At 38.5% G+C, this 18,050-nt stretch overlaps 1 protein-coding gene and 1 long non-coding RNA gene across 21 annotated transcripts in view; one reads left to right on the plus strand and one right to left on the minus strand.

The window, feature by feature from the left end:
• The window catches only part of LOC103351270 (uncharacterized), a 235,567-nt gene that overhangs the window by 167,114 nt on the left and 50,403 nt on the right, over nt 1–18,050 (plus strand). The window lies entirely within an intron of this gene.
• Nucleotides 1–18,050, minus strand: part of UBE3A (ubiquitin protein ligase E3A) — a 103,620-nt gene that overhangs the window by 44,434 nt on the left and 41,136 nt on the right. For 11 of the 12 annotated variants that reach the window (XM_070053554.1, XM_070053548.1, XM_070053552.1 and 8 more), the window contains one exon: nt 16,264–16,308. Coding sequence is in view for 7 of the 12 variants with exons in the window: in XM_070053543.1 (XP_069909644.1) it covers nt 16,264–16,308 (45 nt within the window). In the remaining 5 variants the exon portion in view is untranslated. Of the gene's footprint in view, nt 1–16,263; nt 16,309–17,240; nt 17,380–18,050 lie in introns of those variants that run through there. The other variant, XM_070053545.1, reaches the window with a different exon arrangement.

Genomic DNA, 18,050 nt, shown 5'->3' on the forward strand with positions numbered 1-18,050 from the left:
ATCCAACTCTTTGCTCATGTGCCTGGGAAAGCAGTGGAAGACTGCCCAAGTACTTGGGCCCTTGCTACCCATATGGGAAACCAAGATGGAATTCCAAGCTCCTGGTTTCAGTCTGGCCCCCCATTTTAGGAATCAACCAGTACATGGGAAGATTCATTCATTCTCTCATTCTCATTCATTCTCTCTCCCCCCACCACACCCATCTCACCCTCCCTGCAAGTCACAGTGTCTTTCAAATAAATATTTTATAAAAACAAAAGGAAATATGTTAAAGACCTAAATTAATATCTGAAATAATGAAATTACTAGATGAAAATGTAGGAGAAATGAAATTTCAGGTTGTGGGCACAGGCAAGGGTGTTGTTGGATCAGACCCCAAAGGCACAGGAAGCTAAAGTTGACAAATGGTATTAAATAAAACCTTAAAAACTACACAGAAAAGAAAATAAGTAACAGAGTAAAGGAACTACCTACACAACGGGAAAAAATTTGTGCAAACTGTACATCTATCAAGCAGTTAATAAAAATATAACAGGATACTTCCAATAGTTAATGAAAATGGAATTAAAAGGTAGGCTAATTTTAGGACACAAACTTGTCTTACAAGAATTTTTCAAGAACTTTTTGAAGATCTCATAATGCAGATTTCAAATTTTCTTGCATCAAAATAAACTTATGTTTTAATTCATTTTTCCATTAACTTTTTGAAATACTTCAAGATATTTTGCCCTTACTTCAAGAGCTAAAAGAAACCCATCAAGCAAACAGATCAAATAATACAATTAAAAGCAGGGAACAGATCTAAATATTATTTTTTCAAAAGATGCAATACAAATGAACAGGTCTAAGAAAAAGTCACACAATCACTAATCATCAGTGAAATGCAGATCAAAACCACAATGACATCACCTTATCCAGTAGGAATGGCTATTATCAAAACACAACTGTTGACAAAAATATGGAGAAAAGGCAACCCTAGCACACTGCAGTGTGAATGCAAATTAGTGCAGCCATTATGGAAAAGAATATGGAAGTTCCTTAAAAAATTAAAAACAGAACTACCATATTAACAATTCAAACACTGAATACATTAGAAAGGGAAAATGAAATTAGTCTTTTAAAAAGATATTTGCATTCCCATGGTTCTTTACAGCAGTACTCACAATAGCCAAAAATGGAAATAATCTATGCATTCTTTATGAATACACATAAGAAACTGTGGAACATATACACAATGGAGTATTTTTTTAAGATTTGTTTGAAGGGCAGAGTTACAGAGAGGCAGGGGCAAAGAGAAAGATCTTCCATCCACTGGTTCACTCCCCAAATGGCCACAACAGCCAGAGCTGGGCTGATTAGGAGCCAGGAGCTGCTTCAGAGTCTCCCAAATGGGTGCAAGGGCCCAAGCACTAGGGCCATCTTGCACTGCTTTCCAAGGCACATTAGCAAGGAGCTGGATCAGAAGTGGAGCAGCCAGAATTTGAACTGGCAGCCATGGCCACTACACCATGGCTGGGGCCCCATTTTTCAGTCGGAAAAAAAAGGATACTATCCTGTCCTCTGTGACAGCATGGATGGAACTAAGGATATTGTATTAACTGCAATAAGCCAAGACCAGAAAGACAAGTATTATATGATGTCATTCATATGCAGAATCTTCTAAAGTTGATCCCATAGAAGTTTACAATATAACGGTGGTTACCAAAGGCTGGGGAGAGTGAGAAGGAGGAGAGATGGAGAATGATTAACAGATTCAAAGTTACAGTTAGATAGGAGACTACTGCACAGCAGAGTGACTATAGGCAGCAATAATGTAATATGTGTATTTGGAAAAAAACTAAGAATTCTGAATGTTTTTACCACAAAGAAATCATAAATATTAAAAAGAAACCTGCTATAATTTGAATATTATGCAATGCATATATGTACTCAAACAACACATAGGACCCCATTAATATAAACCTAAATATGAAAAAAAATTTACTTTAAAAGATTAATTTATTTATTTGAAAGAGCTACATAGAGACAGAAATCTTCCATCCACTAACTCACTCCCCAGATGGTCTCAACAGCCAGAGTGGGACCAGGCAGATACCAGGAGCTTCTTCAGGGTCTCCCACGAGAGTAGCAGGAGCACAAACACCTGGGCCATCATCTGCTATTTTTCCAAGGCCATTAGCAGGGAGCTGGACCAGAAGTGGAACAGCTGGGAAATACTAGCTCCCTTGTAGGAAAGGGAGCTTTCCCTTTCCTTGTGGGAAAGACCGTGGCTTTCCAAAATGCGGGCCCCAAGATTTTTATTTCTTAAATTTCTACACATTTCTTACTCATTAGGAGCAAGGACAGATGCTGGTGCTGTGGCACAGTGGATTAAAGCCCTGGTCTGCAGCACTGGCATCCCATATGGGCAATGGTACGAGTCATAGCTGCTCCACTTCCAATCCAGCTCTCTGCTAATGTGCCTGGGAAAGCAGCTGAGGATGGACAAAATCCTTGGACCCCTGCACCCACATAGGAGACCCAGAAGAAGCTCCTAGCTCCTGGTTTCGGTTCAACTCAGCTCCATCCATTCAGGCCATTTAGGGAGTGAACGAGCAGGTGGAAGATCTCTCTCTCTCTCTCTTTCCCTGCCACCTTTCTCTGTAACTCTTTCAAAATACATAAAATAGCAGCCGGCGCCATGGCTAACCTGGCTAATCCTCTGCCTGCGGTGCCAGCATCCCATAGGGGTACCAGGTTCTAGTCCCAGTTGCTCTTCTTCCAGTCCAGCTCTCTGCTGTGGCCCGGGAGGGCAGTGGAGGATGGCCTAAGTGCTTGGGCCCTGCACCTGCATGGGAGACCAGGAGAAAGCACCTGGTTCCTGGCTTCGGACTGGTCCAGTGCTGGCCATGGCGGCCATTTGGGGAGTGAACCAATGGAAGGAAGACCTTTCTCTGTCTCTTTCTCTCACAGTCTACAACTCTACCTGTCAAATAAATTAAAAAAGAAATACATAAAAGAAATCTTTTAAAAAATCAAAGTTCAACATACAAAAATCAATTTAATACACTGCATTAATAGACTGAAGGACAAAAAAACTATCTCATTTCATGTAGAACATGAATTTGACATATTCAACATCCAGGTCTGCCACATGGGTGGCAGGAGCCCAAGTACTTAGGTCATCCTCCCATTATTTTCCTGGGTGCACTAAAAGAGAGCTGGAATAGAAAGACTCAAGTGACACACTGATATGGGATGCCAGCATCCCAGGCTACAGTTTAACCCTCTGGTTTACAACACTAACCCCTCAACTGGCTTAACCCACTGGAGCACAACTCCGGCCCCTCAATACAATTTTGGTTCAATCATTACGTGTCAGTTTAAAAAAGTTTCTTTAAAAGGACAATGTAAACAAAGAGATAAAAACTCTAAGAGCCAAAAGAAGAAACACTAGATTGGGGGAAAAAAAAAAAAACTGGAACAAAATTAAGAACACTGTTGATAGACTTACTGTGAGCACATGAAGAAGTAACAGCCTGAACATGTATTAACAGAAACTTAAACTGAGAAGTAAATGTAAGAAAGAGAAAAATACTAGAATTACAAGATAATATCAAAACATACAATATACTTGTAATGAAAATATCAGATGGAGAAGGGGGATGGAATATGTAAAACAAAAATGACTGATAATTCCCCCAAATTAATGTTATCAATCAAGTCATAAAATCCACAAAGTTCAGAGAACAAAGATAATTGCCAACAATACTATATACTTGGGCATAATACAGGAAAGTATAGTAATTCAGAGATAAAAAAAATTCTGAAAAGTTGGGAAAAATAATTACCTTACCTATTTAGGAAAAATAAATAAAACTTAAAGGTGCCTTTCTGCAAACAGAGAGCAAAGTGAAACATTAAAGTATTCAGAGAAAAATGCCACAATTTAGAACATGGCAGGTCACTTGTGAAATCAGCCTTCAAAAGTGAATGAGAAACATCTTTTATTCTAGGACAAACAAAAATTTGAGCAATATGTTTTGAGTAAACATGCCTTCAAAAAGGTGTTAAAAGAAGTGCCTTGCAAGAAATATTACTAGATAGAAACATGTATCTGCATAAAGACAAAAGAAGGAACATAAGAAGGTAAAATAAAATATTTTATTTTGCTTACATTTAATTGACTTAACAGAGAAACGTTTGTTTAAAATACTATCGGGGCCAGTGCTGTGGTGTACCGGGGAAAGCCACCATCTGCAGTGCCAGCATCCGAGTGCTGGTTCGAATCCCAGCTGCTCCACTTCTGATCCAGCTCTCTGCTGCGGCCTGGGAAAGCTGTACAAGATGGCCCAAGTCCTTGAACCCTTATACCCGTGAGAGAGACCTGGAAGAAGTTCCTGGCTCCTGGCTTCAGAATGGTGCAGCTCTGGCCATTGTGGCCAACTGGGGAGTGAACCAGTAGACAGAAGGCTTCTCTCCTTCTTTCTCTGTGTTGCCGTTCAAATAAATAAATACTATCAACAGAGTATACAATTATGTGTCCTTACATGTATATTTTATGTACAAATAAACACACACTTATACTAATTATAAATAAAAGAAATGAATAAGAAAATTAAGATTCAGAAGGGAGTATCAAGCAATCAGTCAATCAATCTCTATCTAAAAGGCAGAGAGAGAATCTTAGAGAGAAAGAGAGAGAGAGAGAATGAATGAATCATCTATCTTCTGGTTACTCCCCAAATGTTAGCAGTCAGGGCTGGGCCACCAGGAACTCCATACAGGTGGGTGACAGGGACCCAAGGAATTGGGTCATCATCTACTATTTTTCTACTTACATTAGCAGGAGGCTGGATGCAAAGAGAAGCAGCCAAAACCCAAGCCAGCGTTCTGATACAGGATGCTGACATCACAAGAAGCAGCTTAACTCGCTGTTCCATAAAGCCAGTCCCTAGAATTATTTTGTTATGTTCTCCCTACTCATGAAACAGCATAGGGTTCTTTCAAAGTAGCTTTGGATTACTTGTAAATATTCAAAGCAAACTCCATGTCAATCAGTAAAACAAAATTTTTATAAAATGATATATTAAGAAAGAAAAAAAACTGGAATCTTTATAAAATGTTCAATTTAGGGGCCAGCGTTGTAGCATAGGGTAAAACCGCTGCCTGCAAGCCAGAATCCCATACAAGCACCGGTTCTCTCAGCTGCTTCACTTTCTGATTCAGATTCTTGCTAATGGCTTCAGAAAAGCAGCTGCAATGGCCCAAGTGCTTGTGCACCTACTACTCACATGGAAGATCTGAGAGAAACCCATAAATCTTGGGGGGGGGGGGGGAGTGTCCCATTTAAACCATAAAAGTCAGAAAACACATGGAAGATAAAAATATAAACAAAGAACACAAGGACCACAGAATAAGAAATATTAACAAATTTAATAGACATTAACCCAACTGTCAATAAAGACACCACACAAAGGTGGTCTAAATGCAACATTTAAAAAGGCAGAAATTATCAATCAAAACGTAAGATCCAAGTATACTGTCAACAAGAAACTTACTTTAAACACAGATGCATATAGATTAAAACAGTATGAAGATAGATATATCATACTGACAGCAATAAAAACAATGTAGGAGTAACTATATATAAATCTCAGACTGAGCAGACTTCAAAAAAAGTAAATTTAACCAAGATAAAGAAGGACAATACTCCAAGAAGACAACAATCCTTAATTATATGCAACTAACAACAGTTACCAAAATATACAAGAAAAAACTGACCTAGAGGAGAAAGATGTAAACAAACTATTATAGTTGAAGATTTCAATACACCTTGATGAGAAATGGACAAATTCAGGAGGTAGGAATCAGTAGATAATTAAATCTGCCAAGATCGATCAAGTGGACTTTACTGATATGTACAGACCAATTACTCACAGTCTTAAGGTTACACGGAGCATTCTCCCAAAGCAGATTGCATTCTGGCACACAAAACACACTTTAATAAATTTAAAAGAAGAGATATCATATAAAATGTCTGCTATAAATCCAAAATGTAATTCAGATAGAAAACAGTAACAGAAAGGTAACTAGAACATTCCAAAATACTTAGATATTAAAAACCATGCTTCACAATTTCAAAATAACACAATTTAAAAAAGAAACTTCAGGAAATATAAAACTGTTTGAACTGAATGAAAACACAATTTTCAACATTTATGAAACACAGTGAAAACAGTCTTTTAGACATAAAAAATCAAACCACTGAAGTATGTGTTGTAGAAGGTCCAAAAATCCATCATATAAGCTACTGTCTAAGGAAACTAGAAAAAGGGCAGGCCAGTGCTGTGGCATAACTGGTGAGGCCGCAGCCTACAGTGCCGGCATCGCATGTGGCTCCGGTTCAAGTCCTGGATGCTCCACTTATGATCTAGCTCTCTGCTGTGGCCTCGGAAAACAGTAGAAGATGGCCCAATTCCTTGGGCCTCTGTACTTGTGTGGGAGACCCAGAAGAGGCTCCTGGTTCCCAGCTTCAGATCTGTACAGCTCTGGCTGTTGTGGTCATCTGCAGAGTGGATCAGCAAATGGAAGACCTCTCTCTCTTTTTTTGTAACTTTGCATTTTAAATAAATAAATAAATCTTTTTTAAAAAAATTCCCACTCTGTAAAAAAGACACTGTCAACACAAAGAAAAGACAAACCAAAGACAAGGAGAACATATCTGCAGAAGATACATCTGATAGACTATTATCTATAATAAAAAATTTAAAAATCTACAATTAAAATAAACCTAACTTTGAAAAGAGGTCAAATACCTTAAGGGATCCTTCACCAAGGAAGATAAGCAATTAAGCATGAGAATGGCAATTAAGCATATGAAAGATATTCCAATCATCTGCCATGGGGAAATGCAATTTAAAGCAATAATAAGATATCTCTACATATTTTATTAGAATGGTCAAAATCCAGAAAACTGACATCAAATGCTGATGAAGATGGAGATCAATAGAAATTCTTACAAACAAAAAAATTGCAAAATGGTATAGCCACTTTGGAAAAACAGTTTGGCCATTTCTTACAAAACTAAATAACATTGTTTTCATAAAATCTAGCAATCACTCCTTAGTATTAACCCAAGGGAGGTGAAAACTTAAGACCACCCAAGAACCTGCATACGGATATTTATAGTAGCTTTATCATGACTGTCAAATCTCTGGAAACAAGCAAGATAACTTTCATTAAGTGAATGGTACATAAGCTGTGTACCATCTCTGGAAAATGATATATTTAAGCACTAAAAGGAAGGAAACTAAATAGTCATAAACCCAGGCCAGTGTTGTGGGGCACTGTGTTAGGCTGCCATTTGTGACACTGGAATCCCATTATCAGAATGCCAATTTGAAGCCGGCGCCGTGGCTCAATAGGCTAATCCTCCACCTTGCGGCGCCGGCACACCGGGTTCTAGTCCCGGTCGGGGCGCCGGATTCTGTCCCGGTTGCCCCTCTTCCAGGCCAGCTCTCTGCTATGGCCAGGGAGTGCAGTGGAGGATGGCCCAGGTGCTTGGGCCCTGCACCCCATGGGAGACCAGGAAAAGCACCTGGTTCCTGGCTCCTGCCAGGATCAGCGCGGTGCGCCGGCTGCAGCGGCGGCCATTGGAGGGTGAACCAGCGGCAAAGGAAGACCTTTCTCTCTCTGTCTCTCTCTCTCACTGTCCACTCTGCCTGTCAAAAAAAAAAAAAAAAAAAAAAAAGAATGCCAATTTGAGCCTCAGCTTCTCTACTTCTGATCCAACTTCCAGCTAATGTGCTTAGGAGGACAGCAGCAGATGGCCCTGTCATCGCTGTGGGAGACCACAAAGGATTCCTGGCTTCTGGCTCTGACTTGGCCCAGACACCACTGTCTATAGACATTTGGGGAATAAACCAGTGGACGGAAGATCCCCAACCCCCCTGCTGTGGGTGTCACTCTGCCTTTAAATCAATAAACTGCCATAAAAAGAACTGGAAGAAATTTGAATGCTTATTACTAAGTGAAAGACGTCAATCCAAAAAGGCAACTTAACTGAATGATTCCAAGTATATGACGTTCTAGAAGAGACAATAAAAGGATCAAGAGCTGCAGAGAATCAGGAGATGGAGCAATAAATAGGTAGAACATAAGATTTTTAGGGCAATGAAAGTATTCTATATGACTTTATACAATGGTGGTTACCTGTTATTTCACCCAAGTCATAAAATGTACAACACTAAGAAATGATTGTGAATTAACTATTCATAATAGGTAAATGTTATGTGCCATTTGGTTTCTTGATTGTAACATATACCATTCTGTTGGGGGATGTTGGCAATAGGGAGTCTGTGCAGGTGTGAGGGGAGAGGTGTATTGGAAATTTGTCATCCTCTCAATTTTGCTATGAGCTTAAAATCACTGTAAAAGGGCCGGCGCCGTGGCTCACTAGGCTAATCCTCCACCCTGCGGCGCCGGCACACCGGGTTCTAGTCCCGGTCGGGGCACCGGATTCTGTCCCGGTTGCCCCTCTTCCAGGCCAGCTCTCTGCTGTGGCCCGGGAATGCAGTGGAGGATGGCCCAAGTCCTTGGGCCCTGCACCCCATGGGAGACCAGGAGAAGCACCTGGCTCCTGCCATCGGATCAGCGTGGTACGCCGGCCACAGCACGCCAGCCGCGGCAGCCATTGGAGGGTGAACTAACGGCAAAGGAAAACCTTTCTCTCTGTCTCTCTCTCTCATTGTCCACTCTGCCTGTCAAAAAAAAAAGGAGGAAAAATCACTGTAAAAAAAAAAAAAGCACAGCTTTTAAATAACACAGACTTACATGATATTGTAATGTTACTTCTAGGTATATATTCAAACGATTTAAAAATAGGATCTCAAAGAGACAGCTATACACTCAGGTTTATTGCAGCATTATCCACAATTGCCAGGAAGTGGAATCTACCCAAATGTCCAGCAATAAATGACTACATAAAGAAAATGTGGTATGTACATACAATGCAACATTATTCAGTCTTTAATAAATAAATCCTGTAGCATGCTTGAGGATACCATTCTATACAAAAAAAAAAAAAAAAAAGCCAATCACCAAGATAAATATTTCATGACTACACTTATATAAAGTAATTAAAACAGTCAAATGGCAGAAACAGATTCAAAGACTGCAACCTGAACTAGGATGTTTTGGGGGTATTCAGATTGGCATGCCCTGGGATGTAGGAAGAATCACTAAAATGGAGAACATTATCAAAGATAAAATAGTTGAGTTGAGATTCAAGAGTTAGGAGTTAACTATATGAGATGGCAACATATCCAAGGTAGAGTGAAAGAGCACAAGCTTAGGCACCAGTTTCAAGGACAAAAACAGTGACTGCGCGCTCACCAAAGGATGACACAGCCACAAGACATAAGCTTCAAAGCAGCAGGGATTTTGTGCTGTGAGAAAAATGGTAGCAGTTCAAAGCAGAAATATGGGAAAGAAACAAGTCCAGGGGTTACTAAATAAACAATCTACCTTCTTTATCTGGGAATGCAGAAACTGTTCTAGAAAAATAATCACATTTCACTACTTAATTTACCTGAACTTGCTAAAAATATAGAGACTTCATGTAAATTACTGACTTTGGGCTCTGAGCACACTATTTCTCAGTTTTCTCCTTTCTTACTAGCTGTTTTCAGAATTCCTTTCCAAATCCAGAAATATCTGTACGTCCCAGGGATCTCTGCCATTAGATACTTTCTCTTGGGACAATTTCATTTTCTTAAGGCTTGAGCAATATGATTTTCAATTGTCTACTCCACTAAAGATCTAACTCTGCTTGAGACTCTGGTACAATCCCAGCTCCTCAGGCTATTTAAAACGAGCTCAAGGAACTTAATGTTTAAAGGAGAAAGTCAGATGATTTTAATATCATAAGGATGACTACGAAGACATTATAATATAAAGAGGCAATTTAGTAGCGATGAATCATAAAAAATGACTAGCAGCTAATAACAAAAAGTGTGGGAAGAACATTTTAGATAGAGGAAAATGAGTGAAGTAAAGAAAAGGAGAATAGGACACCTACAAGCAGTTAAAGAGCCTGAAATCTAACAGAAGTATAAAAATATGAAAATGGAAAAGCAGGGAGAAGCTAGATCATGAGAGAACTCAAAAGCTAGGACAAAGAATTTTGATTTTAGCCCACAGAGAAATAATTTAATAAAAACTAATGACCTTCTATCCACAAAACTGCAGATACTTCACTTTGTCAGTAATTTCATAAAATTCATAAACCAATAGCTAAGAAAAGATGCAGTTAGTCAATAAAGGGTTTTAAACAGATAAATGACTAATCAAATTTGCCTTTACAATACTTCCATTTACTAAACTGGGGAACAAAAGTGGTCAAAACTAGAGGCAGGCAATCTAGTTAGGAAATCACTGTTATAGTACTGTCGGCAAGAATGTAGCAGTAGCAAAAATGAAGAGAAAACCAACACAGGAAAGTAGTAGTTTGTAGGAAATATGCTCTAAGTAGCACAAGTTGAACATGTTGCCTCAATTTCTTCTAGGGGCAACAGGGTAGAGAGTAGTGCCACAGTTGAGATGCTAAACAGAGCATTCATTCACCAGCACTTAGTGATTTATGTATATAACATCATTTAATCTCATAATTATCATGAGATAGTAGTAGTTAGAGACAGAACTGTGTCAATCAAAGTTCTGCTATCAATTAGTTTGGGAAACAATATCCATTTTATTTTCATTGACCTTTTCTGGCTTCTTCCAGCTTGAAGAATTCCTTTCTGTACTTAAAACAGGTCTGGTGGTGATAAATTCCCTCTAATTTTTCTAGTAAAGTTTTTATTTATCCTTCCTTTCTAAACGACAGTTTTGCCAGGCAAGCTATTTAGGCTGATAGTTTTTACTTCAACAGGTTAAATGTCTCATTCCACCCTCTCTAGGCCTATAAGATTTATGCTAAGATGTCTACTTACAGCCTTACTGGAATATACGAAACATTTCTTTTCTTTTGCTGTCAAAATCCTCTGACCTTTGAAAATTTGTTTACATATCTTGATGTAACCTTACTTATGGTGAATTTTACTGGACTTGATATCTTCCTACTATTATAATATAAGCTTTGTGTCTGTTTTCCTTTAAATTCTTCCACTCTTTTTTTTATCCTTTTGATGTTGTTCCATAAATCCTGTAAAAATTCACCATTTCTTTCTTTTCTCTTTTATATCTCTCTACTTTAAAAAAAAATTTATTTATTTATATAAGGTAGAGTTACAGAGAGAGAGAGAGAGAGAGAGAGAGAATGGTCTTCTATCTGTTGGTTCACTTCCCAGATAGCTGCAATGGCAGGAGCTGAGCCGATCCGAAGCCAGGCAACAGGAGCCTCCTTTGGGTCTCTTACATTGATGCAGGGGCCCAAGGACTTGGGCCATCTTCTACTGGTTTCCCAGGCTAGAGCAGAGACCTGGATCAGAAGAGGAGCAGCCAGAACAAGAACTGGTGCCCATATGGGATGCTGGCACCACAGGAGGAAGCTTAGCCTACTATGCTATAGCACCAGCCCCAACTATATATCTTCAAATAACCTAAATTCAGATTTTTCTTCTTCCACTGCTGATGCCCTCTTTTGCATTTTTTCTTTCATTGTATTTTTCAGCTCCAGAATTTGACTTTTTTAATAATTTCAAACTCATAGTTAAATTTCTCATTTTGGTAGTTTACTGTTTTCTGTTTCTCTATAGTTTAAGATTCACTGAGCTTCTTTAAAAAAATTATCTGGGGGCCGGCACCATGGTACAGTAGGTTAACCCTCTGCCTGCGGCGCTGGCATCCATAATTGGCACTGGTTCTAGTCCCAGCTGCTCCACTTCCAATCCAGCTCTCCGCTATGGTCTGGGAAAGCAACAGAAGATGGCTCAAGTCCTTGGGACCCTGCACCCACGTGGGAGACTAGGCAAAGGTGCCTGGCTCCTGGATTCAGATCAGAATAGTTCCAGCCATTGTGGCCATTTGGGGAGTGAATCAATGGAAGGAAGACCTTTCTCTCTGTCTCTCCCTCTCACTATCTGTAATCCTACCTCTCAAATAAATAAAATCGTAAAAAAAAAATTCTCTGAATTCTTTTTCAAGCAGATCACAAACTGCCATTTCTTTAGAGTTGAAAACTGGTAATATTGTTCCTTTGATTGTGTCATGGTTCCCAGACTGTTCTTTATCCCTGTGGTCATGCACTGAAATCTGTATTTGAAAAAGATGGGACTTCAATCTTTTACAGATTGACTTTGGGAAAGTTCTTCACCAGTCAGCCTGCAGAGATTTGTGGTAGGCCATCTGGTGTGCAAAGGCAGTATTGCTCCTGGAATCTTTGGGTAGGCTGGTCTGAAGTCTAAGTCTCAGGTCTGGATATGAAACCTGACAGCACTGAAGTGGACCTATTTATTGGATCCAGGAACACGGTCCTATAGTCTGTGTCCACATGGACCTGCCTGAAGCCTGGGTCCTCATGGGCTGATCTGGTGATGGAGTAGGCTGGGAGTCTGAATCTGTAATACCAGCCAGGTGCTAGAAGGGGTCTGCACCTGGGCCCACAACAACAAGCCTAGCGCCTAAGTCCAAGGTACTGGCCTCATGGGGGCACAAGCTTGGAACCTGAGACCACAGGGCTGGCCTCAAGAGCAGGTTCTACAAGGGAGGTACTAAAATTCTGGTATGTGGGGCAGGTTTGGCACAGGGTCTTTTGGAGTAGATCTGTACTTTGGTTCCATAGGAACGTGAGGCCAGAGAGATTGGTTTGCAGTTTCACATCTACTGGTGATAAGGCAAGTGCACAGGCTAGATTAAGGAAAACCAGCTCAGAGGTTTGGTATGTGGGTACTGGCCTGGAGATTAGGTACAGAACCATGGGATAAATCCTGAGGACACAGAATCTGGCCTTGTACTTGAGTCCACAGGGATAATCCTAGCTTGAAGGGATCAACCCAGCAATAGGGTCTATAAGACTGACTGAGACCCTGAGATCTGAAGCAAGGAACACGAGAAGGATAAGGAGTAATAAGGAGACCCTGAGACCTCGAACAAGGAACACAAGGAGGATAAAGCTCCAGGTACTGGCTTAGAAGTGGGCTGTCCTGGAACTAGAAGTCTGGTATTCAGCCAAGGTGGGACAAGAGGCTCAGTCCATGGATATAAACTTAAGACTTTGGGGTCGGGGACTTGCCTGGCCCTCCACTTTACTGGAACAGGACCATTGTTGAAGTCAAATACAAAGTTTCAAGTTTATGCCCTTCTTTTTCCCCCAAAAGAGATTATCTCTGCATATTGCTACCCAGGGTTAAAGGAGAAGTGATGCAGGTAATTTAACACTGCCCTTCCTACTCTCTTTAATGTATCTTTCCTCATCTGTGCCAAATGCAGGAGCATCTGTGCCAAATCCAGTAATCTCTGAAATAATTTTCGTAGCTCTTCTGAAGGAATTTTTCTGTGTGGATAGCTTTTCAAATTAACATTTCTGTAAGATGAGTAATACAAGATCATATCTTGCTAGCATCTAAACCTTAAGAAGCCAGGTTTTTCATTAAACAATTAAACATTTTGATCTGGCACCACAACCCTCCAACCACTGCCTTCATCCAAAGCATATAAACTTATTACCCCGATGTTAATATCCTGTGCCATACCACTAGTGGTTCTAGCCCATCTATTCTGCTAATACCTAACCCTGGAATAATGTAATCTTCTGGCTACTAGAGAAAAAATTTACAACTGCAAGAGTGATAAGGTTTCTAATTTCAGCTAGCCACTGTGGCATGAGACTCTCAACAATCTTCATTCTACTTATTCACCCATACCCCTTAGTAACTTACTAAGTTTTCAGTATTAACAAGTTCCCTAACTATATACTAATTATACAATTCCACAAAACACAACTAAAAAATGTTTCATAAAAAGTACATGGTCACTAAACTAAAATTAAATACCTACTCAATTCTCTTAGGATGGCTACTATCTAGAAACAAAACAAACAAAAAAATTCTGACAAGATACAGAACAATTGGAACCCTTGTGTACTGTTAGCAAGAATGTAAAATGGTGCAGCCAATGTGGAAAACAATACAGTGGTCTGAGAAAATTAAAAATAGATTATCATATGATCCAATAATGCCACTTTTTAGGTATATGTCCAAAACAACTGAAAGCAGAGTCTTCAAGAGTACACCTATATTCATAGTAACATTACTCAAAATTGCTAAAACATGGAAGCAACCAAAGCATCCATCAACAGATGAATGTATATATAGTACATATATAAAATATAATCAGCCTTAAAAAAAGAAAATTTTGACACATGCTATAATACAGATGAACCTTGAGATCACTATGCTAAATAAAATAAGTCAATTGCCAAGAGATAAAAACTGCATGATTATACTTATATGAAGTATTCACTAGTCAAAATCATGGACACAAAGTAGAATGGTGACTGGCAGCAGAGAGGGGCATAGGGAATTATCTTGTTTAACTCCACAAGTCTTAAAAATGTTTTTTCAAGGGTCGGCACTGTGGCGTAGCAGGTAAAGCCACAGCCTGCAATGCCAACATCCCATATGGGCACCAGTTTGAGACTCAGCTGCTCCACTTCCGATCCAGCTCTCTGCTATGGCCTGGGAAAGCAGTAGAAAATGGCCCAAGTCCTTGGGCCCCTGCATCCACAAGGGAGACCTGAAATAAGCTCCTGGCTTCAGACTGCCACAGCGCTGGCCATTGCGGCCATCTGGGGAGTGAACCACCAGATGGAAGACCTCTCTCTCTCTCTGTCTCTCTGCCTCTGCCTCTCTGGAACTCTGCCTTTCAAATAAATAAATAAATAAATCTTTTAAAAAAAAAGTTTGGCAAAATGATACACTGTTAGAATTGTTGTAGTGATGGTTGCACAATATTAATAAACTTAACACCATTAAATTGTACATTTAAAATGGTGAAGAGGGTTACATATTTTATAGCTTTTTAAAAATTAATAGGAAGTTACATTGGCATATATATTTGAAAAATATATCTACAGTCCTTTTTTGAAGATTCACAATGTCCATCAGTACAAAAAATAATTTCCTACTATTTTCAGTTTAAAAAACCTTGATTTTCTGACCCTCATGCACAAACACATTTAACATTATGTATCATCTTTACCTCTTTCTTCTAATTTCAGATAAATGTCTTTCCTCTTATTCAAGGTCAAACCCAATAACTGTATCTTTCATTCTGATCCTTACTATCTCAAAAACCCTTACCACCTCTATTACCTTAAACTTAAGTCTTCAAAATGAATCAATAAAACCTTACTTCACTTTCTAAATATTTGCCTTATACCTAGAAAATTTATTTTGATATTTATATTGTACTACTGTCCTTGTTAATGATTTCACTGACTGAACTACTGAAGTCGTCATCATCCTAACTTTAATCCTGTTTATCCACTGCTAAAGCTATTATCAATACATGTCTAACAGCATTACTACCTCTTACTGAGTGAATTCTTTAGGACTCCAAAATATCTGTAAGATATAAGCCAAAACCCTTCAGAGAGCATGCCATGGTTACAGTCTTTTCTATCAAGTCTTACCTCTTTCCCAGTCTATGATCTGAAAGTCTTCAATTGCCCACTGTCCTCTACCCTATGCTGTTTCACAACTTTGTTCATACTTATGCTTAGTACAATCCAGCTCACAGTTCCAGATGCCTATTTCCCTGGCACATATTAAGATTTAACTTAGTCTTCTCTAGTTAACCCTATCTCCCTTCCATCAGAATTAGGTTCTTAGTGCATACCTGCTTACTCCAGGACTTTACGTCCAGGGTACACTCTGGTGACCATTCTGCCTCAGTGAATGAAATTGTTTCTGCATCTTTTAATCTGAGTATATTTTAAATTTCTGCAAAGCAGGAACTAATTCTCATGCATCTCTGCACCCAAAACATAATACCTGATGCCTTACACACAAGATGGCACTAGATTATTAAACTCAACTTCTTTGTCAACCTCCCTTCTACCACACAAAGGATAAAGCAAAAAGATAAGAATCCAAGAGCATGAAATTTTAAGTGTAGAAATCTAGTGACTTCTTACCAAGGTTTTGAGGTATTTGATAAGAAAAAAAGCAAGTATGTTTCTATGTCCAAATTTGCTTTTAAAATATTTTAACTAGAAATCATTTTCAAGTAATGTGGTAATATTCAAAGCTGTCTAGGGCAATGTAAACAAGTCATACTTACATTCGGCTAGCTTCAATGTCGTCAGACTGAGGTTCTCCTGGTGATCTGTAAAATGCAATTGAAGAAAAAGTTAGTAAAATATTCCACCATTTTCTAAAAAAGGGTAAACATATAACTTGGAAAGACAGGTTGAAGAATAAAATATAAGCACTAGATGCAATAGTTTTTAAAATAAACATTTCAAATGAGAAAAAAGTAGTCAGATCGGCTTACCATACAATACATTTAAAGTACTGGACTAATAAAAAACATTATGCATTATCTTCAAGAAAAGGAAACTGTTAACATTAGTCAGATACCAACAGATAAACCACTATAAATCATAATTATTTACAGTTGAATATTTATAATAAAAACAAACAAGCTTTTATTTTACGAAGCTATCTTTTGCCCAGTTTTGATTATCCATATTAATAAAATGATATTCAAAATGGTTAACAAACTACTGCTAAGTTAGACAAACTAAAGCTTGGGACACCAGCTGTTTTTGTAAATAAAGTTCTATTAGGTATTATCTAAGGATGATTTCACTCTTAAAAAGCAAGAGTGACTCTCTGTGGCAGAGACCATATGGTCCACAAAGCCTAAAATATTTATTATCTAGACCTTAACAAAAAAGCTTGCCAATCTCTGTACTAAATAACAAACTAAAATCTAACAGCCTCAGTGAGATACCATTCTGATCATGATTATCTTGATTCCACAATGAAATTAGGTCTCTCTAAAAACATATTAGCAGGATGTACTACCTATCTGAAGTATACTGCCTGGGCTACTGAAGTTAGCTCTGAATAATTGTCAATTAATTCAGTTTTAAATAGTTGTCAATTACTTTGATACCTCTGAATGTACTGCTGTTATTTAAAGTAGAAATACTGAAAATTCTAAAGAAGAAGGTTTTCACTTTCATTTTGAAGGACACAAACCCATATTTTCCATGACTATTACAGTATAAAAAAAAAAAAAAAGCCTGTTACCTTATTCATTTTTATAAACAGCATTAGTCAACCACTGCTGTAAAGTAATCCAACAGCGGCTGGTGTTGTGTTGTAGTGGATAAAGCCACCACCTGCAAAGCTGGCAGCTCATATGGGTTCCAGTTTGTGTCCCAGCTGCTCTACTTCCAATCAAGCTCCCAGTTAACGGCCTGGAAAAAGCAGCAGATGATGGTCCAAGTGTCTGAGACTCTACCAGCCATGTGGGAGACCTCAATGAGGCTCCTGGCTTCAGCTAGGCCCAGCCTTGGCCATTGCAGCCACTGTGGGAGCAAATCAGCAGACAGAAGATCTCTCTTTCTCTCAAACTGTTACTCTTACAAATAAAAAATACACAAATTTATTTAAAAAAAAAATGTACAGCAACATAATACCAATTTCTAATGTTTCAAATTCGTAATAAAGGTTAAAAAAATTTTCTTTGAAGTCAAAACCTGTATATCAAATTGGTACTATAAGGACTTGATTTGTGAATTTATCAGACTTCAGATATCCAACTTAAAAAAAAAAAACTTAAAAGAATTTTAAAATCAGAGTCATTAGAAGAAAATGTTCCCCAAATTTATGGGCTTCAAAAAAAAATTTTTATTAGGGTTTCAAAGTTACACTCACTGTAGTCTATTCATATTCGAAGGACGCAATACTCCAGCAGCTCAAATATTTATTTTAGATCTTTCCAGTATATTTAAATTTTATAGAAAATTGTTTAAGAACTAAAAACCGGAGCATGCTGGAGGTGGTAGTGACTTTGAAGTTACACAATGTAAAAATTTCACTCTACCCTCTCCCCAG

This window comes from Oryctolagus cuniculus, chromosome 12 (genome assembly GCF_964237555.1).
Source record: "Oryctolagus cuniculus chromosome 12, mOryCun1.1, whole genome shotgun sequence".
Classification (NCBI taxonomy): Eukaryota; Metazoa; Chordata; class Mammalia; order Lagomorpha; family Leporidae; genus Oryctolagus; species Oryctolagus cuniculus.